This window comes from Anas platyrhynchos, chromosome 2 (genome assembly GCF_047663525.1).
Source record: "Anas platyrhynchos isolate ZD024472 breed Pekin duck chromosome 2, IASCAAS_PekinDuck_T2T, whole genome shotgun sequence".
NCBI lineage: Eukaryota > Metazoa > Chordata > Aves > Anseriformes > Anatidae > Anas > Anas platyrhynchos.
Window position 1 is genome coordinate 89,412,845 of NC_092588.1, and position 27,051 is coordinate 89,439,895.

Below are 27,051 nucleotides of genomic sequence, written 5' to 3' on the forward strand. Positions count from 1 at the left end.
TGGCCTGATGTGGGGCCAGCTCTGATGTCCTGCCGTGTGTGGCACAGTTAACTGCAGTTCCACTTTTTGCTGGGATCCCCGACTGTACTATCTGACCCCTTAAGCTCTTGGACTGAGCAAATTGCTAAATGCCATGTCTGCCTGCCCGCCCCAATGCAGGCATTTCTGCAGCCCTCATTAATTGATCTAGTCAGTCTCAGTCTTGTTTCATGAACATAAGACCTGTACTTGTCTCTGCCTTTTGGATCTGACTTACTTTAGCTATTTAGTGGTGGTGGTTTTTGCTCCCTGTGTGCGAGGAGAATCCTTCCAGCTCTGGGCCCTCAGTCTGGGACATGTTGAGGGCTGTAAAGATGAGGAAGAGGATCCTTTCTGAGTAGAAGGGGGAATTCCAGCATCAAAAACTGGTTTACTGTGTGGAAAGTGATAAGGACAATTCCCCTGATCTACAGAAAGAGGATAATCAGCAAAAAATGCGAGACAGCATTTTAGAAGAGTTTGAAGCCGTGATGGGAGAGGCTGCATTAGAGTTAAATCCTTCAATACAGGATTTTTCATCATCAGATAAAAGAAGGTGAAGTTTAATGAGTGCTGAGTAAAGCAATCTTAGCTGTATCCAGAGCCTTTTAAGAAACAAAATCAAATTAAAAACAAAACAAAACAACAACAACAACCAACTAGGCCTAAAATAGAAGAGCCAGTGTTGCTTGTGAACACTTCCCAATTCTTTGGGCTTGTTCTTGGGTTGCTTTTTTCTTCCTTCCCTTGTTTTCCTTCCTCCCCTGCATCAAGCAGTGCTTGATATCATCACCTTGTTGTCATATCTGCTTGGGGAAACAAATTTGTCACAGCAGTTTCCTGTCAATACCCTGTCTTCAGTTAGCAGCATGTGCCTAGCTTGAGCACTGTAGGATGGTGTCACTTTTGCTGATAAAAACCCACTCTTTTCATTATCTATTGAAGAATGAACCGCACGCTGGCATTACTCAGATTTGGAAATCAAGTGTGCTGTCGGAGATTGAATTTGTAGCAATCATTTGAAGTCACAGTTTCAGCATATGCATAGATTCTAGAAGCCTAGATTTCTTGTGATTTCTACAAAAGAGAAAATTATCCACACTCAGAAAGATTTCTCTGTTATTCTGTGATTTTCAAGCCCGGGTTTTTATTTATTATTTACATGTAAATATATATATATATATAATCTATTTTAGTTTAATATCCTCAGGGTAATGTTGTACCTGCACATAGAAGTGGTGCTACAGAGAGTTGACAGACAGCCTCTTTACTTTTCTCTCACCTGTTGCTTCATTCTCATTAGAATTTTACATTGCTTGGTGTACTGATGGTGTCAGAGAGGGTAGTGGTGTGATGAGACTAGTTACATCAGAGTCGTTTGGTTGCTACCTGTAGCAGACAGTTTTCAAAGAGGTATTCCCTAAGTGGGAATTTAAGATAGAACTGAGTCATCAGTAGGTCAAATGGTAGTGCTGTTTAGGAGATGTATCCTAAGAGAAACAGGTACTTAGAGAAGCGTAAATTGTAAGAACTAAGCAAATGAGCATCTTAGTCGAATCAGTCAAGGAAAACCATTGTATAGCTATAGTATGAAAACAGGGAATGTAACCTTGGAAATAGTTTCACTAAACATTGTAGCAGAGGTTACATATGACGCTGTATGGAAAGCAGAGGTTCATTAAATCCCAGAGCAAATGCTACATGCAAGAGGATGGAGGCCAAAGAAGAAAATATGCACTTGTCTACATATGTAGATCCACATAAATCTTTCTGGCCGTGTTTGCCAAGTCTAAATTGGAATTAATGTGGTTGCTGCTTTTTTTTTTAATAATAATCACTCTCTGTGTTGAAACACTCAGCTTGTTTCTTTTTTTCTTTGTTTTTGTTTTTGTTTTGTTTTTGCCATGTGGGAAATTATCCCTGAAACTAAATTATGACATTCAGTTTAGCTGCAAGTTCAGGTTTTGTAATGCAAAAGATCAATAATAATGTTTTCATTTGTTTGTTTTAATAGATGTCTTCTTAGACCAATACAAAGGCTGAACAGAGAATAGATAAACTGGGCCCATGATCTGAATCAACTGCTTCAAAGATCTGATGGACCACACTGAAATTGATTGTTGGTGATAGCTATGAAAGAGGATGTGTGACACACAGTAGGTCATGGTAATGTGAGAATGTAAAGATCTTCAGCCTGTGCTGAAGTGCCCTGAGGAAGAGGAAAGTTGAGGTGAAGAGAGCACAGAGTGAAGAGCCAGGAGCCAAGTTCAGGGTGAGGTGGTCCAACCACAGCTGCAGAAAAATTTCTGAATTCCCAAAGGGCCTGTTTTAGCATCTTCTGCAGCTGTTCCTACTGAATGGACTTCTTGGCTTTGTCCTCCCTTCCCTGCAGTCCATCTAAAGATACCACATCTTATTTATCTGCAGAATTTACTGCTTTAGGGGTGGGTGGCCAATTTTATGCTCAATTACAGAGCAGAATGTACTCCCTCAGCTACTTCTACATCTCTTCCCCTGTCCTGGCTTGGTATTTGTGGGCTATCTGATAACATTTGCCTCACCAGAGGACTGGCCCAGGCTTGATGATCCAGTGAATTTAGTATTAATTTTTGGAAGTGCTGCAGAGGTGGCACAACTGTAGGAAGATGGACTGGAGTCTGTTTCTTTCTGCACTGTCAGCAGTACCATCTTCTAGTGGCAGGATTGTTGAGAAAGATGTGCGAAAAGACAACACAAATGTTAGAGGCTCCAGGAGGAGTCTGGCATTTAGCAAAATGTCTTTCCTTGAAAACTGACAAATTAATAAATGATGGAATCAAAACTGGAATCCTGCAGTGTCACTTCAGAGCTGGTGGTAGGAGCAGGGCAGCACTTTAACACTTTGCCTGAAGGGAGTGAAAAAGACATTGTGAGTCAAAAGAAGAAAAACTCATCTAGTAATTGCCTGATGCAATATTCTTGTTTACAATAAAATGTCTGTTACAATTTTCAGACTTCAGAAATTAACCTGGTAAGTTCAGTTTCATGATTGTGTGTGAAGTGGCCTGGCGTTCAAGACTACTAAGTACCAGAAGTTGTATGGGTTCAAGACTGCAAAGAACCAGTTGTATGGGTCAAGTTGTGCTGAAAGTATAATCTGAAAACAAAGTAGCAAGGCAAATGTTAGGACTTATATACCTTTGATTAGCAGTACAGATGTACAAATAGAAGAAAGCAGTTCCCTCTGTTTCAAAGCCCACAGTGAGATTGCTGAGCTGCTTTTAAAACAAAATGCAAAATCAAATATTTTTTTTTACTTTTAAAATGGAGCAATTTGATTTTGAACCCTTTGAGAAGTGACCAGAAGGGCCCAGGATGCCATTTGAAGCACTGAGGTAGTTCCAGGATTTAGTGTTAACCTATCAGTAGTATGATACTACTTACCTGTCCTACATTTTGAGGATTAATTACTTAGATTGCACTGCACTTTGAATGTATCTCATGTCAGGTGATGTCTGTTGTCTGAATCAAAAGATTCAAAAAATCTCTAAGCACTGTTTTGTTTTCTTTTTAAGTCATCTGGCAGCACCTTTCCAACCTACCAGTGTGCTATAGGATGTTTGTTTTAGGACAAAGAGAAGAGCAAGCTGTTTCGAGATGTTTTCAGTTCACTCAAGGCAATTTTTTCTTGCTTTAACTTTAAGTAATAAATTGATTTTGAACATGTTAAAAATTCCTGCAGTTTGTGAATAAACATTTGAAATGCTGTTCTTCATGCCATAAGCTCCTCAAGAAATGTTTATTCTAACAGGAAAGCTTAAAACCTTTTTTTGCTTTGTCTTTCATCAAACCAAAACCATCCTTTTCCCAACATTTTGAGGAGCAGTTGTGTCTCTCAGCTGATCATACGGGAACTGCTTTTGGCTTTGGGGGACAGAGAAAAATAAAAGGAAATAAATGAACAAGGCTGCTAACTGTTATGGGAGACTATAAAAGAACAAAAGAGATTCCCTAGAGATTAGCTTGAACTAAAATCTGTCATGCTCTGAAAAAAACAACTATGCAAATTCCAAAGTCTGCAGAAAGATAAAGGAATAAGTGGACTGTCCTGACACGTAAAGACCAGTTAGTTCCTTTAGGAAAGCCTGGTCCTCTGATTTGGACCAGTCTCTGTCTGAAATGAAACCCAAACATAGCAAACAAGCAAAATGTCTTCTTAAACCCCTTTCTCAGTAACACATGACTGAATGCCAGCTCTAGACTCAGAGTCTGCCTTTGCTTCTTTATTAAGGTGTTTGACCTAAGGTCAGTGGATAAGTTCTTTTCAGCAATCCGTTGTGTGAGCAGTGGTCTGGTCTCCTAGGCCTGCGTGGAGCAGTTTCTTTCCAGATCATAGTGCTTCTCGCAAATAAGATATTTTGAGGTAAGCTCTCTCCCATGGGACTAGTTGATCTAATCTGCTCTCTTTCCATCACTTTCCTAGTCCCAGACTTTTATACTCACTCACTTCGAGCTGCGATGAAGCTAGTTCTCTTTTGTAGTGAACTTTGCTGCAAGTGTGCAGTAAGTGGCCCAGCCTGTCCATATTCCACTATATCATTAATACAACTTCTCAGTTTTGACTTTTTCATATTGAGAATACTAAAAGGGAATTTCATAACACATACTATATACCATGATTTCAGGCTACTGCTAAGCTGCTAGTATAGATTTTAAGATGTTCAAAAATTGCATTGACTGTTGCCTGCCCTACGATAATGTATAGTTGTTTGGATGTATGCATTAAGTGTCTCAGCAATTGTAGCATTCCACTGGCATTTCTCCAATAACATTCTACTTTTTTCTCCATTTAAGGCCATTCCAGTCAGTTTTCATGGCTGAAGACATGGTCTTTGTCAAACAGATGATACTGTTTTGTGCTAATGTCAGCAATCATATCTAAAGAGAGAAGAGATTGGGTGAAGTAAACTTCGGCTTTCTAGTGGTGTTTTATCTCTGTGGCGTGTGCAAATACTCCAGCCCTCTGTCCCCACATTCTACCAACTACCCAGTAAATCACCTCTTCTCTCTGAAGTAGGGATCTTTCAAGTGAAGGAAGGCTTTGGAGCTACTTCTTTCCATTTTCTCCCTCTGGGGCACAGGTAAAGCCCCAGTCTCATGCAACTACCCTTAATATGTCACAAAAGCAGATCACCCGGGACATGAGTAGAGATAAATCGAGGCAAAACAAATGACTCAGTGTTCTTGTGTTCTTGGAAGCCACCTTTACTGCTCTGCTGTGCAGCACAAATTTTCCCTCCCTCCAGTGCAGCATCTGAAAGAGGTGTTGCTATAACCCAATGCAATAAATTTTAGGAGGGAGAAAGAGGACAGCAAAGCAATAGGACCACATTGTTATTTCCTGTTTGCTTTTCTGAATGATGATACTCCAGGTATTTGTGTTCTTACTTGACTGCCCACGCGCTATGGTTTGTGTTGTACAGCCAGCAGACAAGCCAGTTTTATGAGGTGCACCAAGGTTGCATTTGTCTATGCCATGCTTGTTCACAAACCCTATTCCTTGTTCTTTTCTTGTTTTCCTTTCTGAGTGGCACTTCTGTCACGTTTTTGAACTAATATGATAGTCACAGACATTTTTGTAACCTGAAGGCTTGTAGAGAATTTTAGTTCCTATAGAAAAACGTGCAAATCAGGACACGTAAATTTGGATGGGGAGTAGTCCCTCTAAGTTACTACTAATTTAGGTGTTTCGGTGCCTGCCAGAAAGACTTCCCTTTTTCTCTTTGGATGGATCTTCCCCTTGGCAGTTGTTCTAGCCAAACAGAAAATGCCATTGCTAAGAGAAATCCTTTTCCCCTTTCCACTGAACTGATGTGACATGATATTCAGTCTAAATAAATGCCATTAGCAAAATAAATCTTTCAGGGAAAACTGAAAAACCTTCATGAAACCAGAAAGCAGTGACTCCACAGAGGTTGGGTGGAAGATCAGCAAAGCAGTTGTCATTGTTTCAAACGCACTTTTCAGTGGGAAAGTCAAGTAGTGAGAGGGGAACACATAAGAATGCCTGTGGTAAAGGAAGTCACAGCCCATTGCGATGTCTGATGGGAGGAAGGTCTGCAGAATATGGGTTGCTGCTGGTATTATTTCACATCTCCTCTAAGAACTATTCCTTTCTATGTTTTCTGGGGACTGCCAAAATTTAATTTTAGCTTTCCATGGGCTAGAGCAGGCCAGGAGACCTCTTCCTCTGTCCAGGGTAATTTGGCAGACTAAGCTGGAGTGTTTCAGATTCTGTTGTGTGCGTTATTGCAGCAGAACCCAGGTTCTTCAGTCAGGTTGCATGTGTGTTTGTTTATTGATAATGATCTGAGGGAACATGGTAATGCTACCTGACAGATAGGCAGATCTCTCTAAATTTTACACTGCAGTATGAAAGAGGAAGTCCTGCACAATGATTCGCCAGAAGGAATAGCAAGGTCCCCGTGGCCCTGATTGCTATTCTTACCCCTCAACTCTACTCCACTACTTTGGGTGACATAACTTCTGCCAAACCTCAGTTAATTCATCTGTGAAACAGGGCTAATCGGATTTGCCTACCTTATGGAGATTAATTTATTAAGTTTATATTGCAAAGCAATGTGAAGGCATAAAATGTTATGGAAATGTTGAGTAGTAGCCATGTTACATTAATTTTGTTTATTGAGTCCCATCACACATAATGTCAATGCACTTCTGCAAATTATGGAAGCACGATCTAATCAAAATATAGGCTTTTCTAATTCTGTTTTTATTTTGCAATATTTTTGCTAGTTTTCCAAATCAATATGAGCTGGGTAAATAAATAAATGGCATATCTTTTGTTTTGTAGTGCAGGCCATTTTAAAGTCTGCTCTTGAGAACTTCATTTTTTTCTGTTTCCTATCCTCTGATCATCTCACGGTTTTAATCCATCTGTCCCTTTTTCCATCTTGCTCTTGCTTTTTTTTTTGTGTGTGTGTGTGTGTGTTTTTTGGCTTTTTTTTTTTTTTTTTTTCTTCCAATGATTCAACTGCACTTCAAACTCTTTGGCCCAAGATTTCTATTTTCTGGGTATACTTTTGATGAGTTTGATTTGAATTTCACTGTGCCTTACCATCCTTATTGCTAGATATAACCTATGGACTGAGTATCCACATGTGTAGACCCTACAGGGAAAAAAAAGAAGCCCTTTTAGTTCATCTTCTGGGGTACAGTGACAATTACAGGACAGAAAGTTCTGCTCTGCTGTTCCTCATTGAGAACAAATGTGCTTTTGCAAAACCACAACTAGGGAAGAAGGCAATACTTGGCAAAGAAGCTTCCATTAAGAGCACTTGCTGGAAATGTCTGCACATTGTTCCTGAAAAATACACTACAGGACACTGCAATCTTCAATTTGTATTATTTAAAATAGACAGAGAAAGAACTTTTCCAGGGGACCCAGGTGTCTTGTTGGGGAAGCTGTTGAAGGATACAGAAGCTCATCACAGCCAGAGCCACTCCAAAAGCAAAGCAATCCCCTAGATGATCCTTGAGTCCCAGAGGTGGGTTGTCCAAGAGAGGAAGGCATTAACAGCAACAACAGAAGGCATGAAGTCCAGAGCACAGAGAGTGCTATTCTTGGTCCCCAGTGTAGTGGCAGAATGTAATTAGGTGTTCCTGTAAGCAAACCATTTTCAAGCAGACCTATTTTGAGGTAAAAGATAAAGTAGATGGAAAAATAAGTACAGCACCTGTATGTGAATGATACATTCTCCCGGAAAAACTGTGACTGCAGAGGAGCAGCATGTGTAGTGTAGGTGTTTTCATCCTATTTCTACAGAAATGCCATCTTTACAGGAATAGGCTGGGTTTTTGTGTATCTTCGGGGTTATCTGCATTTCAAGTGATATGCCAGGGACCAGGCAGTACACTATGTATTTGGCATCCTGAACTCTCAGCTCTGATATGTCCAGCATCTCCCAAGGCTGACACCCAGCAGTAATCCCAAGTGGATTGGCCTGGCCAGCAAACACCCCTTCCAGAACAAGGGAAGTTGATCTGGCTCCTGTTGCTTATTACAGTCATTATTATGGATTATTTCAGAGGGTGTTGGTCAAAGTTTCACCCTTTTCCCTAAGGGCAGACTGTATTCTTCTTTCAGTAGTGCTGTCTCAGGCTTCCTGGAATAGAAACTTCCCAATGGCTCGCAAAAATGTTCTCTTAATCCAGGAAGAGTCCTGCAATATTGGCACTTAGTGTATTTTCTGTATAAAGGAGCAATTTCAAATCCATTTTTAAAAGGCTGCAGTGACTTTCTCTTGGGACTTGCGTAGTTAAGTTCTTAATAACTCATTTGTTGAGCTATTCATTCTCAGGGAGTTGAATGTTCTCCCTCTGCTCCTGTGGGAACACGCCAGGCTCAGGCTCTGCATACCAACTGTATGTGGACAAAGACTTCATATCACACCATAATCGAGGATGAGATCGAGTACACCCTTAGTAAGTTTGCCATCATCACCAAGCTGTGTGGTGTGGTCGACAGGCTGGAGGGAAGGGATGCCATCCAGAGGGATCTGGACAGGCCTGAGGGGTAGGCCTGTGCAAACTCTCATGAGGTTCAACAACGCCTAGTGCAAGGTCCTGCACTTGGTTCATGGCAATCCCAAGCACAAATACAGGCTGGGTGGAGAATGGATTGAGAGAAGCCTTCCTGAGAAGGACCTGGGCGTGTTGGTGAATTAGAAGCTCAACATGAGCCAGCATGTGCACTTGCAGCCCAGAAAGCCAGCCGTGTCCTGGGCTGCACCAAGAGAACTGTGGCCAGCCAGGTGAGGGAGGGGATTCTCCACCTCTACTTGGCTCTCGTTTTACCCCACCTGGAGCCCTGCCTTCAGCTCTGGGTCCCCCAGCAGAGGGACATGGACCCATTAGATAGAGTGAGTCCAGAGGAGGGCCACAAGGACAATCAAGGGGCTCAAGCACCTCTCCTATGAAGACAGGCTGAGGGAGTTGGGGTTGTTCAGCTTGGAGAAGAGAAGGCTCTGAGGAGACCTTATAGGAGGCCTACAGGAAAGCTGGGGAGGGACTCAACAGGTGACTGTTGGAGGAGGCATTAAAAAAGAGTTGGGTATTCCCCTGCCTACATCACATGGAAAGATAAAGGATGCATACAAATTTCTACCACATACAGACATCAGTTTTATCTTTTGGGCCAGCATTTATTTCTTTATTAACTTTGAGAGAGGAATGTGATTTAATGTCCATGCTTAGGAGCAGAAGTTTGACACACAGCACCACATCAACAGCCCACCAAACATTGGAACAGCTCTGGAAGTTGGATTTTGCTGTGAGGGACAAAAGATCTTTGCAGTAATTGTGGTTTTCTTTCATTTGGATTGCAAACCCTCCTGACTGCCTCTGGCTGGTCTGTTGTACCTCAGGATGCCTTCTTTTGCAGAGGGCATCACTGTTGTCAGGCTGAGTAAAAAGGGTGTTTCCCACTGTAATGAAAAGTTGAGACAAACTTTCTAGGTAGCAGGTGAGACCAAACTGTAAGACTGAACAAATAGCACCATTAAAAACAGATAGGTCTGCTGCACCCAGGTTTCAGTTGTGTGGCAGAAATTCTTCTTTTGAAGGGACAGAATGGAGCTGTGGCTGAAAGAAATCTCAGCCCACTTCATTGGCACCAAGCAGAGGCCAACTCCCAGGGGGCAAGAATCTGCTGTGGTAGCATCCAGAAGCAGAAATCTGTGCAGCTGTAAGCAACTAGTTCAGATAGAAAATATTCCAGAATATTGTTCTGTCAATTTTCAACATGGTCTTTCAGAATGGCCTTTTAATAGGTACTGGCCAAATTGTAATTCCTCAGGTCATACAGAGGAAAAGCCACTGTCGGCTGAGTTTCTTGAAAGTTTTTAACATTTCACTGAATGCTTTCGTACAAGTGTATGGCAGAATACCTCCAACTGATACCTGGTTACACATACCTGTAAAGTTAAAATGAAGTGTGTCGGTGTAGTAGCTAGTGCAAATTAAATTCACAGATTGAACTGGCAACAAAGGGAAGGAAAGGGTCATTGACTGTGTGGGAGGCTCAGGAAATCCAAAGTAATACATTTTTGAGACAGAATGTTCAGCATCATTGGTTAGGCGAAAGTGGTAAGATTTCATAAAATCCTTGCAGTATTGTAAATGTATCTACAAGGCAGAACATTAATATTGCCAGCATTTATTACAGCTGAATAAAACATGGTGTTTTCAGATCATGGGGAGTCATGTAAAGCTTGTTCCCATTCACATGGGTCCACATCTCCTGGGTTTTGTGCAATGAAGGAAACCCAAAAAAGCTTAGAGCAAATTTCTACTGAAACCTAAGTATCAGGGTTTATATATTGATGATCCCTAAATATTTTTGTTGATTTAAATTTAATTTATTTATAAGCCAAAGGTTTATTTAAATATTTGTTTTATTTTTATGATTCCCACATGAACATAAAAATGATATTTTCTCAGAAAGTTATTTGAATTTCTGAAAAAGTTGCCAAGACTTTTTTTTCCACTGCAGAATTCCTCAAGATTTTGAGTTAGTAATACATGTAGCATCTAAGCTCGGTGATTTTTCTGTTTGATGTACTGATTTTGAACAACTTCAGTGTAGGTAACAGGACTGGGTATTTCACTTGCTTAGAAGCAAATGATGTTGTCATGGAGTTATTACATTTTTAAACACTGAGTGAAATTTTCCAAAGTTACTTATCCTCGGCTTGGATCAGTGAAGGTATTTGTGCTTCTCATATCAGCCAGAGGCAGGCACTCACACATTTCTGTACATCTGGGCCTTGAAAGCAGGCCTGGTGCTCCTGAGCTCGCAGAGGTCCTCCTGAAAGCTGTACCGGTTTTCAGCACCTCCAGAACCTGGCCCTGTTATATATATTTTTCCAACAAAACCTGTCATGTTGCTTGTTGTATGTAATAAAGCCTACATACCTTGTGGGACAGGCAAGATAATGCTGGAAGGATCACAAAGGTTTTTGAGCATTGCAGGTGGTTGTGTCCCCTAGTTTCTTCCCTGCAGTGTAAAAGTTTTGACAGGAGGATAATTTATTAAGCTAAAATGTATGACAGTGGAAGAAAAAGGGACTTGCTCAAAACAATTGTTGCTGTTAGCAAAAGAATCTGAAGCTATTTGATACAGCAAAGACAGGGTATGAATGACCCTTTCGTTGTGACATGAAGTAGGTCAGTGTGTTGAGCAGGCTGTAACAACTACTGGCTTCTGCTTGAATTATGGAGAAAGCTCCAGCACAGATGTAGTGTATCTTCATAGAAGACACATCTTCTAAAGAGAGGGAAGCCAAAGTTTAGTGCTTAGATAAGGACTCAACATCAGATGTGACAAATCACAGTTCCATCTATTTTTATTTCAATAGCATTAAAGAGCAATGGAGGGGAAAGAAATCTACTTCTGTGCTGTGAGAGTAGCTTTGACTGATGACTAAGTGCCAGCCTGGGGAATTACAGCAGCTGTGTGTGGCACACTTCAGTTTTCCTGAATTTCGAAGAAACTGCTGAGTTTGGCCTGCAGGTGCCAGCTTGGTTCATTTATGAAATTTACCTGAAGAGGTGTCATGTATTGTCTTCAAAAGCACAGTCCCTCTTGCTTTTATACAAGAGGCGGAGCCACACTGTCTACTACAAATAGCAACAAAAATTTCCTGGGCAAAATTTCCTTGGGGCCAATGGAAATCATAGCCACTGCATTAATGAATGTTGCCTCTCCCTGTGGCTCTCTGTTGCTGGTCACGGGCTTGGAGGATGCTCAGTGAGCATCCAAGGAGCTGTTTTTTTCCTTCAAGGCAACCCAGCTGCAGCAGGCCATGCTGCCGAGGGCACTGGGCTACAGGAGAGTCACCGTTTCTGAACTCACCTCTGATATCTGTCCATTGCAAGGGTCTGGATTTTTTGGATGCCCATGTCTTCATACACCTCATTTGTCTCAGGGGAGAGAGCTCTGAGAGCCAGAACCATCACAAGTCTGAACAATTTCCTGACCCCAGATTGATGTTTCACATACGACGTCTGCTGACAGCAGGGAGAGAATGACAAGGGTCTTGAAGAATGAGTGAATATGTACAAGCAGTGCTAGTAAGACTGAGGAAAGTATGAAAACCCATGGAAATTTTGTAAGCCATCAAAGCAGAGAGACATTAATGATGCCTTGGATATTGGAAGAGCTAACTGCATTGTTCTTGGGAGATCCAGTTCAATTGGCTTCTGAGTCCTGCGGGCACCTTAGCCAATTTTAAACGAGTCCCCTTGTTCTGAAAATAGCCTAGTCACCAGAAATCGTGGTATGTGTAGGTTGATCTACCTATAAATAATTAGGGTAAATTGTCCTGCATCAGACACTGCTGTTGCAGCTGGCTTGCTTCTGTTCCAAGCCAAGCTCTGCATTATTCCACTGTCTGTAGTGTGGATGTGCCATCTCTCAGACCTGCAAACAATAGCTCAGGGAGGGGTAATAAAGCTTAAACGTGTTTGAGAAGGAAAGAGTTTGGAGCAATATGAGCCTTTGAATTACAGCAAGTTGCCAGGATTTCTGAAGGAGTCTCAGGCTGAATAAAGTGACTGTGCTGATAATGAGACTATATAATGCCCTGTGAAATTCAGCTCCCCTGCAACCTACAGGTCCTTAAACCTTATTCTAGAATGAAGGAAACTTGTTGCAGGGAAGAAAAACAATGGTGGCAATAAAATATATTGGGGAACGTGGCTAAAGCATAAGAATGCATGTCAGAAGGGAATATTTTGTAATTCTTGCAGATGCTAATGAATTCTAAATATACAGGGTTAACTTTAGGAACAAATCATTGTTGATGACTTAGGAAGTAGGATTAGTATAATTTTATGACTTTTGACATAAAAATGGGTGCTGCATAACACTGCAAATGCTTGTATGTGTAGGTAGTTCTGTTGCAGGAGATAGTCTTCTCAATGTCCTCGCAGTCTTTAAGGAGGACTATTGCTCAGCTGAAGTCATATATCCCACACTTTGGTTTAATTTCCTATCTGTTTGATTGTTCCTTTTTCTCTTTGAATGAAATGAACTATTGAGTTGGCATGAAACATGGTTGTAAATATTGTGATGCTATTATATAAATTATGGGCCTGTCCCCTCCATGAGAAGGTGTGTTCAGACCTGTATTTTGCATCTTGACAAACATCAGGAAAAAATACCCAGGCAGCACAAGTTGTCTGAGATGTGAAAATGTACGAGACGTGAGGATGAATGAGATGTATTAGAACTGCTTAGGTTAGGGAGGAAACAGATGACAGGTGACATGATAGAGGAATGTAAAAATAATGAATAGTGCAGAGAAGGCTGGCTGCATGCTTGTACTTACTGATTTGCAGATATAGCAAGAACATCCAATGCACTTAGAAGGCACCACATTCAAAAGAGCTAAAAAGAAATCTTTTATGACAAAAGTGCATAAATAATCACTGACACAATCTTCTCTTGAGCAAAAAGTCTCCAGTGGGTTTGTGAGAAGACTAAACTATCGTATGAGTGGTGTGAATGAAATCTTCCTACTGCAGCACATCCACTCAGCCTTTAGTGGATGAGAAGAGTCTTCCTCCATTGACTTGTTATTGGAGAATTGTTGTTTGCTGGGCATGGGTCTGCTTTCTCAAAGAACTGTCATCAGATGCTCAAAAAGATCAGAGAGCTGTTGATCTGCATTACAGCAGTAATCCTTCTGTTACTGTAAGTTGTTCAGTCTTCAGTCCCCGTATTTCACCTCTTGTTATTTGTTTTGTTTTGTTTTTTCTCTCATGTGGGATAATGAAAAACTGTTTTTTAAACTCATTTGCAGATTACTACCTCCAGATCAAAGAAGCACACAATTCTTGTTTGAAATTTAGCTCATTTATCTTTGGGTACCCCCATGGCAGTCAATCAAATTACCCAGGACACTAGCTACACAGAGGTTGTTCCTGAAGAAGCTGTTTTTATGCTGAAATAACAGCTGTTAGATGAGTAACAGTTGCAGAAATAGCAAGCTACAATGGTGGAATTTTGCTGCATAGCTAAGGTGATATGGAACTAAAGATTAATGCAATGTGAAAATCAGTGTGAGGATACAAATTGAATGAAACACAGCCACAGCTGCCATGCTATTCTAAATTTGGAGTAAGAGCCTAAAGAAACCCCACTGCAGCAGAAAAGAATTGAATCCCATATAAAGGCCAAACAGTGCTTTTGAGTACAGAAGTATCTTCTGCGGAAATGAAAAGCAGTTTGCTTGTGTTTTGTGTTTGTTTTTCTTTTTCAACCTGAAGTATCTTTTCAAGGGATGGCAGGTTGTTTAGAATAAAAATACTTTGATTTCTGACATTACAAGAAAGACGTTGACAAGGCAAGCCCTGTATAATGCTACCAAGATGGTCAGGGGGCTTGAGCACAGGGCACGTGAGCAGCTTGAGTTGTTCAGACTTTGGGCAGGAGTTAATGTAAATTAGAGATACATCAACAGTGTTTTAAATTGGGAGTTCCCAAACCTCACTGCTGCACCTGCCTCATCTCCAGTGGTACCTCCGCTCCTCTGACGGTGCCCTGAGGCCGACAGGGAGGGCTGCGCGAAGTGATGCTGTCGCTTCTTCCATCACTGGGCTCTGTGAAGGCCATTAATACAGCGGAGATTATCTGTGCCATTTAACCCCTGTCATGTTCTGTCCTGCAGTCATAAAAGGCGTCATATTGCCTTCACTGCAGGGCACTTCCCAGTGAAAGGATTCTCCCACAGTTAAGTTATTTTTTGAAAGCGTGTGTGCTGGTATTATCTGGAAGGGAGAAAATCTGGGTCTGTATTTTTAGACTGGAATCCTGTGCTGTCCCTTCCTTCTGAGAGCAGCATGCCATCAAGGACATGATAAGATGAGCTTTCCTTTTTTCCCCAAAGGGGCTGCCAGTGAAGTTGGAGCGCATGATCCCTAGTGCAACAGCAAAAAGAGAAGTTTTGAAACATCTTCAAAAACTTTTTTAATCCTCTCTCCAGGAGGACAGAGGTATTAATAGATCACAGAACAGTTTTCCTCATTTGATTACAAAGATAAAGTTTCTAGGTGCCTTTCCCCCCCCTTTTTTTTTTCTTCTTTAAAGATGAAAGTTGAGTCTCCTGTTGGGGGTTCCCCTTGGTCCAGCTGGAACAAGGATTTGCCACTGTTTCTGTGTCAGGCATCAAAAAGAGAGTTACGGAAAAAGCTCTAGTATTTTGAAGAGTGTTTTTTTTTTTTCTTGCTTTTCCCTCTTTATGAGGTGTATTAATATGGTGTTTTTTCAGTGTCATGAAAATGTTCAAGAGAAAAGACTTCTCACCCTAAAGCTTAAATGATTCTGATGCAGTTCAGTGTTGACTAACATATAAATGTGACTACAGAGTTTTCATAAACAATGACCTCATCAAAAGGACATTCTTAATATCAATGGCTATAACAGCTGAGCATTTAAAATACAACCTGCAGCCTTATATATTTTCCTTCCTTATCCCTTTGCTCCTTGCTGGGTTCGTAGGATGATGAACGGGTTAATCAGAAGTATCATCTGTATTTGAATTCAATAAACCTGTTTGAATTGGCACAATTGCATCTTTGCAAATAATATTTTCCTCTAGGTGACTGACATTTTTGATCTACAAATGAATATATTAGGGATTTTTACTACATTAAGTCCTAATGAAGTGAGACTGCATAACAGTTTACCAGGTCGAGCTCTGGGTCTGATCCTGTGAGCTGCTACATACATTCAGCTCTTTGTGAACCTAGAGGGAGATAAAGATAATCACAAGCCACAGACCAAACTCTTTTGTGGGATGTCCACAATGAAAATAAATTCCCTCACTCACTCAAAGTAAATCCAAGGTAAATATGAATATAATTTTATTTCTTCAGCTATGTGTTTCACAAAGACATGCAGCATGGAAAATGTTAGGTGAGCTTTAAAATACTTGTAAGTGCTGATGAATGAATACTTCTGTTGTGGAGAAGGTAAGTCCAAAATAGACATAGTAAATGTCCTGAAAAATAGAGATTGCAATAATAGATTCTTTTTATTTTATTAGTTACTCAACAAAAAGCATTTCAAAACCAGCGAGTAATGAATGATTTAACAACTTCATTCGTAACGTACTTAATATACTACTTTTTCTGCTTTTCCATTGAATTAGTGCATCGGGTGATTTAGTGATTTCTGTTTAGATCTAGCCAATGTTTGATAGGATTTACATCAAAGCAGTCATAAAATTAGAACAATAAATAAGTCGTCTGACAGATTCTTTCAATATTAGCTTAATTCGTGCTCCAACTTATCAAGGGTAATATTTATTATAGACCTAAAGGGCATGGAATTAAAAACCATATGAATTAGCAGGAGAATCCTGACAGTTGAAGTCGATTTCATAGCCTGTGTGTTTCCTTGCATGGCTAAGTAGGGAGGTTATGCCATTAGAGCCAATAAAACAGCATTGGAATAGATGGCAGGCAGGATGAAAAGTGAGCAAGTGCTGCATGTCTTTGTAGATATGTCTTTATGCATACTAGCTTAAATGAATGAGGCGAAGTGCAGGAACCAACCACCACAAGTTTGTGCCCAAACTTTATATCCTTTTGTGCACTAAAAGCCTGCTGGTGCTTAGTGTACATTGACAGTCCATTTTCCCTCTCTCTCCATAACTAAGTGGGGAGGTCTTCCTGGTGATCTTTTAAAATAAAAAGATACAGTCTTCACTAAGTGAGCATTGTAAAACAGCCTGTTAGGGAGCTAGTTGCAGGAGAGAGATAGAAAATGTGAATTGGTGTTTTTTGCAAGCATTTAAACTCTGCCTCTGATGAATGTGAGGGCGTTGACTTGTTTGCTTGAAGGAATCTCCTGTGAAGAGGGCATGAATGCAAGTTGCTTTTACTCCTGTTATGGGACCTGTAGGCATCCCCACAACACTGTATGGGTGCAGGGACTCTGGGCTTGATGTTCCCAGAAAGCCAGAGCTTAAATCCTGGAATGGGATTTTGACAGTTTCACAGGTGGAAGGAAGATGGTTAAGTCTCTCGTTAGAGTCTGAGTACTGGCTGAGTTGCTATGCATACACTTTTCTTCTCCCCATCTTTTCACAACAAGTCGGCTTGCTTTGATCTGGGTGTTTTTGTGCCTGGTTCAGTTAGGCACTGACAGAAGAGCTGCAGTTCTTTTAACAGGAGAAATCAGTGAGGATGGCTCTTCCATTTTTCATTTTGCTTTGTGCCTTTATAAAGAGGGTATGGATTTCTGAAATGTCTGTCTCTGTGCCGTCCTTGCTACCATGGTCTAAACTGTTTCTTGAGTAACATTAAAATGTACATTCATTGCTTGTCTTTTTCCAGTAGAGGTAGCAGCCTTTGCAAAAAGGAAAAATTTGCAGTGCTTTGCACAGCCTCCTCTTCAGGAAAACCAATATAGAAAATCTCCAGGGCAGCTCATCAAAACAGATGTATGAAACCTTCAGGGGACACCCTTTTCCCAAAAATAGGCCCTTCCTCTATTACAGGCACAGACATGTTCCTGTAAGCAAATTTTCCAGAGACATATCTGACAAACAATTCCTTCCTCTGTGCTCCATGTAATGAAAATCTTCAGCTTCATCCAATTGGGATTAACAGTTCCTGCTTTAAATATGAGTTTGGGCTTGTATTGCAGTAAAAGAATATTTTCCTTCTGGGCTGCAGGAAACACCTTATGCAAGCAGGAATTCTTAACAAGTCCCACAATACCCACATTTGGCACATGTGCATATAATAGGTGTACTTGGAGTCATTCAAGTGTTCAGTAGTACAGTTTGCTTGTTTTACATCTAGATATAGTGTTGCAGTTGCAGAAGTCTCTCATTAACAAAAGTTACTTTTGATGATAGAAAGGAGAATTATTAGTTGTCTTTAAGCTGTTGATCCTGTAGTAGTTTTGCACCTTTCAAACATTTAATTCCTCATCACAAAGGGTACTGCCTGCAGCGCTATCCCACTAAAAAGGAAGAGGAGGAATGCTGTAAGGCTGCCTGCTCTCTCAGTACACCAAAAAGAAAAAGAGGTTCACAGAAGGAGCGAGGCCTGATGGGCTTCCAGCTTTTGAAGTCTGTCAGTCTTCCCTCCACTGACAGCAAAGAGAGGCTTCCCGTAGTTCCTAACGTTGCTCTGGGGAGTTCTGTTGGATAGGGGAGAACCCTGGTCCAAGACTACAAGCAGGTCCCTCTTGGATCTGCTTCCAAAAAAAGACTTGAGGCAGCTGGTTGTTTACCAGCTTCAGGGAATGCTTCAAGCAACATCTTTTGTGCCATCCCACATCTCCGTTTACTTGCCTCCACCTCTAAATGCTGTGGAGCAGCTCCTTTTCCTCTCAGATGGAATCAGTGAACATGCCCTCCTACCTACACCTTGTCTGAATTTTCTCTGTGATCTTATAGTGATTTATGTAAAGGGATAGACAGATATGTGTGGTGGTTTTACCCTGCTACACAGTTGAACTCCACCACAACCACTCTGTCACTCCCCCTCCTCAAAGAAAAAAGGGGAGAAAACACAATGGAAAGGGCTCAAGGGTTGAGATCAAGACAGGGGAGATAACTCACCACTTATTGTCACAGGCATAACAGACTCAGTATAGGGAGATTAATGTCATTTATTGCCTATCACTAGTGGACTAGAATGGTGAGAAACTAAAAGTAAACTGAAAACACCTTCCCCAAACTGAGCCTGCGGGGGCTGCCCACAGGCAGCAGCTCTTCAGGAACTGCTCCCACACGACTCCATACCCGGGGTCCATCCCCCAGGAGCAAACTGCTCCAGCACAGATCCCCCATGGGTGGGGGCAGCTCCCCCAGATCCCCTGCTCCTGCGTGGGCTCCTCTCCATGGGCTGCAGCTCCGGCCCGGGGCCTGCTCCTACGGGGGCTCTCCATGGGCCGCAGCCTCCTCCAGGCCACATCCACCTGCTCCACCGGGGGCTCCTCCACCCACGGGGGGGCTGCAGCGTGGAGATCTGCTCCATGTGGGACCCATGGGCTGCAGGGGGACAGCCTGCTCCACCAGGGGCCTCCACAGGCTGCAGGGGAACTGCTGCTGCCTGCCTGGAGCACCTCCTGCCCTCCTGCTGCACTCACCTGGGGGGCTGCAGGGCTGGTGCTCACTCCTCTCTCCCAGCTGCTGTAGCACAGCGGTTTTCTCCCTTCCCTAAGTCTGCTCTCCCAGAGGCCCAACCAGTGTCACTCATGGCTCAGCTCTGACCTGCTGCAGGACCCTTTGGAGCCAGCTGGAGCTGGCTCTGAGCTGACATGGGGCAGCTTTTGGGATCTGCTCACAGAGGCCACTCATGCAGCCAATCCACCAAGTCCTTGACAAGTAAACCCAATACAGTGTGGCACTTCTGTAGTCTCCTGCTCCATCCATGTTCGGGATGTTAAGCATCAGATTTTGGTTCTGCTTTTCATGGTAGTACTGAGCATCTCTTAGACTTCAGTAAAGCCATGCCAATAGTAAGGTGATACGTGTTTTGTGTGAGGTGTCGGAATTCAGCACCTAGCAGCTTTCCCTCTAAGGAATACATTTTGTTTTGTTTTGTTTTTTGCTTCCCACCTACCCTTCCCTCCTCAGGGAATTTCACAAATAAATTACTGATCTAGACATAGATGAGCACACTGAAGAGAAGGGTATAAAAATAGTTCGATGCTTGTAAAATGGATCATTTTCACAGCCAAAGTATTTTTGCTCTTGTCTCAGAGGAACATTCAAAGTGCATGGAAAATGTTTTTGCAACAAAAATTATTGGCAATTTTCAGCTAACACAAAAATATTGGAAGTACTTTTCTTTCTGAACTCTATTTGAGTACTACTCAGTTGAATATAACAATATATAGTTGTATTATAGAGCTTATATACTAAATAACATAGGAGAGTACATCAGTTAGAACTGCATTTCCATCTTTCCAATTACACATACTTTGCTTTACAGTATAGATAGAGATCTACCAGTATGAACGTTAAACCAAGATACGTAGTTGTTTTCCCCAAATTCGATTCCAGTGTTTATGGGTTCTTTGTCCTCTTTATAAATATGGCAGGACTGGCTTTGGAAAATCTCAGTTGTCTCTGTAAAAGTCTTCTAAATGTAAATGGAAGGTATAAATCAAAGGCTTGCATTGCTTTTAGAAAGCCTGTACATGAGCTAGTTTTAGGACAGGGAGCAGTCTAAAACAGCAGTACAGAACTTGGAGTGGGCTGCAGACTTTCCCAAGAAGCAGGGCAGATTTACTGTGTGTGGGCATCTCCATGCTTGCCTGCAAACAGTTGTTTAATCATGGCTCTATTTTGTGATTGTTTGGTGGCTATTGCATTTCTGAAAGGAAACACAAATTAGCCAAAGTCTCTTATGCCTTCAGCCAGACAAACTTGCAAAATCCCACAAGCCTCTACTTGTTCTTCCATGAATCTCTGCTACTATGAGGAATATGAAAATGAATGTATTGCAGAGTGAACCCATTTCACTGATCTGTTGATTCTCATATAGGTTACAAACACGCAGTATCATTTACATTTCAGTGACACTCGGAAGTTAGCCATAGAGATACAAGGGATGCTTTCGGTTAAACCTAAGAAAGCCCAAGTTAAGACTTTTAAGTGCTGGTACTGGGCTGAAGATACCACATTTTGCATTGACAGCTGCTTTTGAGAGCCCAGAGCAGTAGGAGTTAAGCTAACAGGTTCTCTGGTTTTGGTCCTGGAATTGTGACTTTAGGCTGTGGCAAAAACTTCTTTTGATATTTAAACATTCCCAGTCTTCACTCCTGCACTCATGCAGTCCCCTGTGTTACTGCATCCCAATCAGTGAACTAAACTGGGGAGCCAATCTAGCTGAAAACCAAAAATAAGAGATGTGGTCCTTCAGCCAGGTTGGTGTCATTTGTGTGCACAACCAGCTGTGTGGCCACAAAGCAGGAGCAGCGCTGCTGCAGGAGTGAGTTGGGCAAGGGCTGCTTCAGCTGCTACCACTGCTGGAGACAGGGCTGTTGAGACACAGCCTTGCTGCTCTTCTAAGAGGGAGAAGGTGTAGGAAGAGAATAATCCATGGCTTTGGGGGATGTCTAGCAGAGAAGTCACATGGATGCCCTTTACCTTCTATTGGAGACTGTCCTTTTCATACAAAAATACTTGATTACTGCCTTTCCACTTTGCAGGCAAGCTTTGCAGCTATTACCACATCAAAGATTACAGTTTAGATTAATCATATCTGTGTTTGAACTTAGTGCTCTCTCGCCATCATAGCTGTGATGGAGGAAGAGAAACAGGCTGATTTTTCCTGTTAAATTTGAGGGTGACAGATCAACTGCTAGTCCTTCCTTACTTGTCTGATAAACGGCCCATTTAGCCTGCTCAGATGTTTCATGATAGACTGCTTTACTCCTTATTGAGATATCTAATGAAGAGGAGACTTAAGCAGATATGATATTACTTCTTTGATAAATATGTGTCAAGCATTAATAGACAAGGTTTTACCCTCCTTATTTTCCAGGGTTTGTAGTAGGATTTTTACTCAGGCATATGTTGCCACTCCACACTGCCAGATTATCTCTGGAAATACCATGTTGTCTCCCATACAAGTTCAGCAGTCCTGGAGCAGGACCACTGATATGCACAGAGATGATCCTGTACATAACATCCAGGTATGTCAAATGTGTGTATTGCATTCTCCAAGGATTTCAAACACTTTTCTTTGGATGGGAGCTTCTACTGAACTGAGCTTCTTAGGAAGGCTAAGTAAAGTGCCTGTTTTTCTCTTCACGTGTTAAATGATTCATTTAATGACATTCAGCAAGCCCTTGTCACTCACTGTCCTCCCCAGTCCTGCTTCCCCTTCTGATACCTGCCATAGTCAGATATGTCTGATGTTTGACAGAGATGAACACGTTAGTTTAGACAGGTCAAGCAACTCTAAATAAGGTAACTTGAATTGATCCCATTTTTGTAGCTGAATGAATTGCCACCTCTGCATCTCCACAGGCTGAAAGCTTGCGCATTCTTAAATGTTTTTTATGGGAGCGGTTTAAGCTAGTGGGTTTTACCATATTGCTGGTATGGCTAGAAACATGGACATGGTTGGTTTCCACAGTTCAACTGATGGATGGAAGCTCTGTAATTCAAGCATCACAGTATGTGACTACGCTTAAATTTCATTTTTGGCATTGTCTGTAATTCTTGAGATACTCTTCTTGCTTGCAAGCAAAAGACCAGATAGTTCTTTCTGTCTGTGCATTGCTTCCTTGAGCCTGTTTTTACTGTTGCTTTCTACCACTTAAAAACAAGTTTGCCCAGCTTGTGCTCTCTGGAGAAAGCAGAAAGCATGCAGGTGTGCTTGTCCTGAATAGCAAGGGCACAGCTAGTGAACATCATAGATACTGTGTGTCTACAGGTGTGTTTATAACACGAGACAGGGTACATTTTCACTGAGACACAGGTTTGGTTCATTTCTTGATTAAAAGTAAAAAAGAGAAAGCCAGTGATTTCAACTTGGTCCATTTATTCTTTTAGTTGATGACATTTACAAGCTATGCAACACTTGGAGCTGGGACGTCTGTTCCTCAGTGATGCAGGGATTTTTTATGCTATAAGCCAAATTTAACTGTTGTGATCGTTTTCCATCAGACTTTCAGTACTGAAGGGATCAAGTTCATCTAGATCAAGTCAATCTTTTGTGGTATTCAGCTTGAGATTTACAATGGAGGCCCTTGTAAGGGCTGGGGAGTGAAATGGATGACATGTCAAAGATGGTATGAAGCTGAAAGAGAAGTGTCAAGTGGAAACTCGGCAGAGTGGTGGAATTGTGAATCCTCTCCAAGTCTGTCCTATGTTTCTATGATTTGTGCAGCACGTCTAGGGGGTTAATGAGTAAGGCTGACCATGCATGAAGTTGGTACCTTTGTGCTGAAAATAGCTTTCAGGCAGATTTTACATCTCCTTTGTGTTTACCAAGTAACTTCAGATGGCTCCATGTACAGGATTTGCAGCTCAATGCCAGCAAATGCCAAATCAAAAAGAAAGTAGATAGAAAAAAAAGAGTGAAAGAACAGAAAAAAAGACAAAAAATAAGAGTAGTTGCCATTAAAAACAAAACAAAACAAAATGCACAAAACCCATGATCCATAACAGTAATAGGGTTGCCAGGTGTAATGGTCATGTTTGTTGCACAACTCAAGGCAGCACTGCAACTGGGGGAAGGGGGAGTAACGCTCTGATTCATGTTGTGGTGAGTGTTCAAGGACATCTTCAGAAGATACACTGATTTTATATGCGATGCTGCCAAGGTCATCTTTGAGGAAAATCTCCAGAGAAACGTATTTATTGCTAATTGTTCCTCCCCAGTCGAGTTTGACTGCCTGTGTCCCCTTTCCACCTGTTATAATGCAGCTGCAGAGGCTGCAGCTCCCCCCTTTGCAGCAAAGGGAGTGAAGAAGATGCAGTTCCTCCTTGTTCCTTGTCCTGCTGCTCTGTGCTGTGCTGCAGGCTGATGCTGTGCTGGGCAGCAGGAGCTGCACAGACTCTGTGCTGGAAGCCTGCACCTCCAGGAGACCCGGTGCTGCATCCTCAAGGATCAGCGGAGAGCAATACAGCGCTGCTGCCTGGGGTGTGCCAAGTGCTGAGATCCTGAATATTCAGGCTAAACACCGTGGCTTAATGCAAGGGTGAGAAATCATAAAAAGGAGTGCTCTTTGCTGTCTCTGCCTTTCTCTCTCACAATATTTTTAAGATGGCTGAGTTGTGCCAAAAGATACAAGTCGTCTTTGAAACAATTTTTAAGTGTAAATGTGACATTTCCTCCACTAATCACACTTTCTTCAGGTGAAAGATAATAGAGTTGTCTGACTAGCTCAGCCCTTGGTCTTTGCTGGAGTAGTTACTCCAGAATGAATTATATCCATAGTGGTAGTTTTGTAATTTCTGCTCTTTTTTTTTGCATTAAGCACTCAGCTCATTTAGCATCTCAGTTTGAATGTGAAAATGTTCTAAGAGGTGAAAGATCAGTGATTTATATGTAGTACCCAGCATCCTTCTCTGTAGTCCTCATTTTACTTTGAGTTGATGTCACAGCAGATACATCAGTGCAGTGAACCTACTGTATTTTTTCCCAAAACATTAAAAATCCATGCTAATTTCGTGCCTGCTAATTCTCAATCACAGGACATCTTCAATTAGAAGTTAAATGATAAAGTAGTGTTAGCATGGATGGTATATAACCACAGCTGATTACTTTTTTTATTATTCATTTTTTATGTTTGAAAATCCACGTATGTGTGTGCTCATTTCCATCGTCTTCTCTAACCAGAAGCAAGCCATTCAATGTCTCTAGCCATATGGATTTCACATACCACTCCGAGCAACCCAGTCTTATATGGTAATGACTCAACAACGTACTGAATCCAGTTAGCAGCTTTATAGATCGTTACTCAAAGTATCTCGTAGTTAAGTTTCATAACAGTCCCAGTTGGATTATCTCACATTCTCCATGTAACTATTCATTAAAGGCAACCATGCCTTCGATCAGCAAAGGAGTGATTCACAGTTATTACTTCTTTCTCTCGATCCCCACACCCTACTTCTAGCCAGCCTTGCTTCTCAATATGTGAACGCCAAACAGTCAGCTTGGGCTGCTATCTCACAGTATAGGGGAGTAGTTAAAGGCAGCGATCGTGAACAGATTAATCTTTAATGGGAGTAATCTCTTAAGCATCGCTGCTGTGTTTGATGAAATACCAAGAGTGAGCTAACAGGCAGAGCTCCCTCTTTGCAGGGCCTGTATTACATTTGCCAGAAAGGAGAACTTTGCTTGCATGGAATGAAACTTATGCTAGAGCAGAGGCCCTGTGAAGGACCCTACACTTGTAAGGTCTGCTTAAACCATTCATCTCAGACTTAAGTGGTGGCAAAAGAGCTTGAACTCTTGCAAAGCTCAGTTGGCATAGCTGCATTTGCTTACCTCTTCTCATGCTATCTTGAACACGTTCTTTCATTTCCTAACCGAAGTGGTGGATCATCATTTTTAAGAAGAGGATCCGACTGGCTGCTTCTGCTGATCAGTTTTAAAAACACTGCTACCCAGGGAGCCATCCCTCTTGTTTTGTAAAACGTCAGCTAAACCCTCAGTTGGCATAAAGAAATGTCATTCCATTGCCTTCAGTGGGAATAGGTCAGGAGATAGGACTCAGCAGCATTTGGGAACAGCCAGACATATCTTTTTTCCTTTCCCTTACATCCGAGTCTCATTTTGAACATAATATTTTTACATGATCTTTTTACATGAATGTGCTTTAGTGCTTATGTGAATTCAGTGAATTGCCAACTTGTGATTTTAGCCTCTGTTTCCACATGCATTTCTCTTGCCAGCATAAGGTTTATGCTGTTCTCACCCCCCGCACTGAGCTGGCACAGTGACTGGTGTGGCTGTTCAGTGAACCTGATTGGGAATCTAAGTCTTTATTTTTTTTCCTAACTGGTCATTTTTCAACCACATCAGCTCCCTGGTGTGCTTCATCACACATGCAGCCAGTCAGACAGATGTGCTGGTTGCGTACAGTAGGGCAAATCTGAGAAGGAGGGAAAAGGACTTGGAGATGGGTTAGAAGAATCTGTGCAAACAGAATGCTGTTGAATATGAAACCTCAGTTTTATTGACTCATCCATGTGCTACTGAAATGCTCACCTGGTATTTGGGGAAAAATAGATACAGACTCCAGCTTGAAAAGAAGGGAAAGGGAAAGGGAAAGGGAAAGGGAAAGGGAAAGGGAAAGGGAAAGGGAAAGGGAAAGGGAAAGGGAAAGGGAAAGGGAAAGGGAAAGGGAAAGGGAAAGGGAAAGGGAAAGGAAGACCTGAAGACTGATCCAATACAGTGTGGTTCTAAGCATGAGCTTTGTAGGTGAATGCTGAAACTGATTCAGATTTTTACATTGCTTTCACTCCATTAATTCCTGTGGAGTTTCTGTGATGTGTTGTGGGATATATAAAATCAGAACCAAGCTCTCTTGGGATCCAAGAGACCAAGCTTGTTCCCAGCTATGCAGATGTTCTAGCAATATAGGAAAGCTCTAATCCAGTTTAGAAATACTTATAAGTATTTTGACTGTCGTGCAACTGTTCAAATCCCACACAACTCATCCTTTGGACTGATGCTTCAGCTTCTGTGGTAGGTTTATATGAGTGCAGGGTGAGATAACATTGCCTCATATGGATGCAAAAGTAAAATCACAATAGTATCAGACATCATTATACTTACTAAATCCTGTGGATGAAAAGTGTGTGGGTTTGAGGAATGGGATCTGCACGTGTCTATCTACTTTGTGCTATTCAGGATACGATCTTGCTGGGTTGTCCAAACTGTCTCTCTGGGTCTTCACCTTTTCACAGCGACCACTGTGCTAAAATGTCACAGGGATATCGTGGTCTCCATCTTCTTCCTGTTAACAGCTGCAGAGTTCCTCTGTCATCTCTCCCTTCTTAAGGATCTATATTCCCTCACTGAATCCACACATCCAGCACCTGTGTTTGTTCAGCCATTTCTGCAGAGAGATGTCACTGGCTGGGGAGAAGAGCTTGTGTGTGTGAGTGCAGCGGAGAGACACGGTGCTTGCAGATGATCCAGAGGGGACCATGAGTAACATTGCTACCCTCAGCAGTATTCACTCCTAATGATTTTCCTGTTCTTTGGTACTGTGTTTCAAAACACAGTGCTGCTGCTGCTGCTGGGTTACCCCATCCTGGCTGAGTATCACAAGAATTAGGCAAAGTAGAGAACATGCTGGTGATCTTAAGGGAGTGGCCTCCAGGTGACTCTACCTGTAATCAGAAGGAGAATCTCCTCCTCTGTTTGTTACCATGATTCAAATGAAGAAGATGTACTAGCAGAGATGATGGTGTTTGAGGTCAGGCCACCAAATTGCTGCATCTTATGTATAATAAATACCAGTCTTTTCCTGTATAACTC

The 27,051-nt window shown here is 41.8% G+C and overlaps 1 protein-coding gene across 9 annotated transcripts in view; it reads left to right on the forward strand.

The window, feature by feature from the left end:
- FARS2 (phenylalanyl-tRNA synthetase 2, mitochondrial) overlaps nt 1-27,051 on the forward strand; it is a 244,062-nt gene that overhangs the window by 202,277 nt on the left and 14,734 nt on the right. For 6 of the 9 annotated variants that reach the window (XM_027451612.3, XM_027451615.3, XM_027451611.3 and 3 more), the window contains one exon: nt 21,592-21,742. The exons of the other annotated variants lie outside the window; for them this stretch is intronic. In XM_027451612.3, the coding sequence (XP_027307413.2) occupies nt 21,592-21,742 (151 nt within the window). The remainder of the gene's footprint in view (nt 1-21,591; nt 21,743-27,051) is intronic. 9 annotated transcript variants of the gene reach the window in all.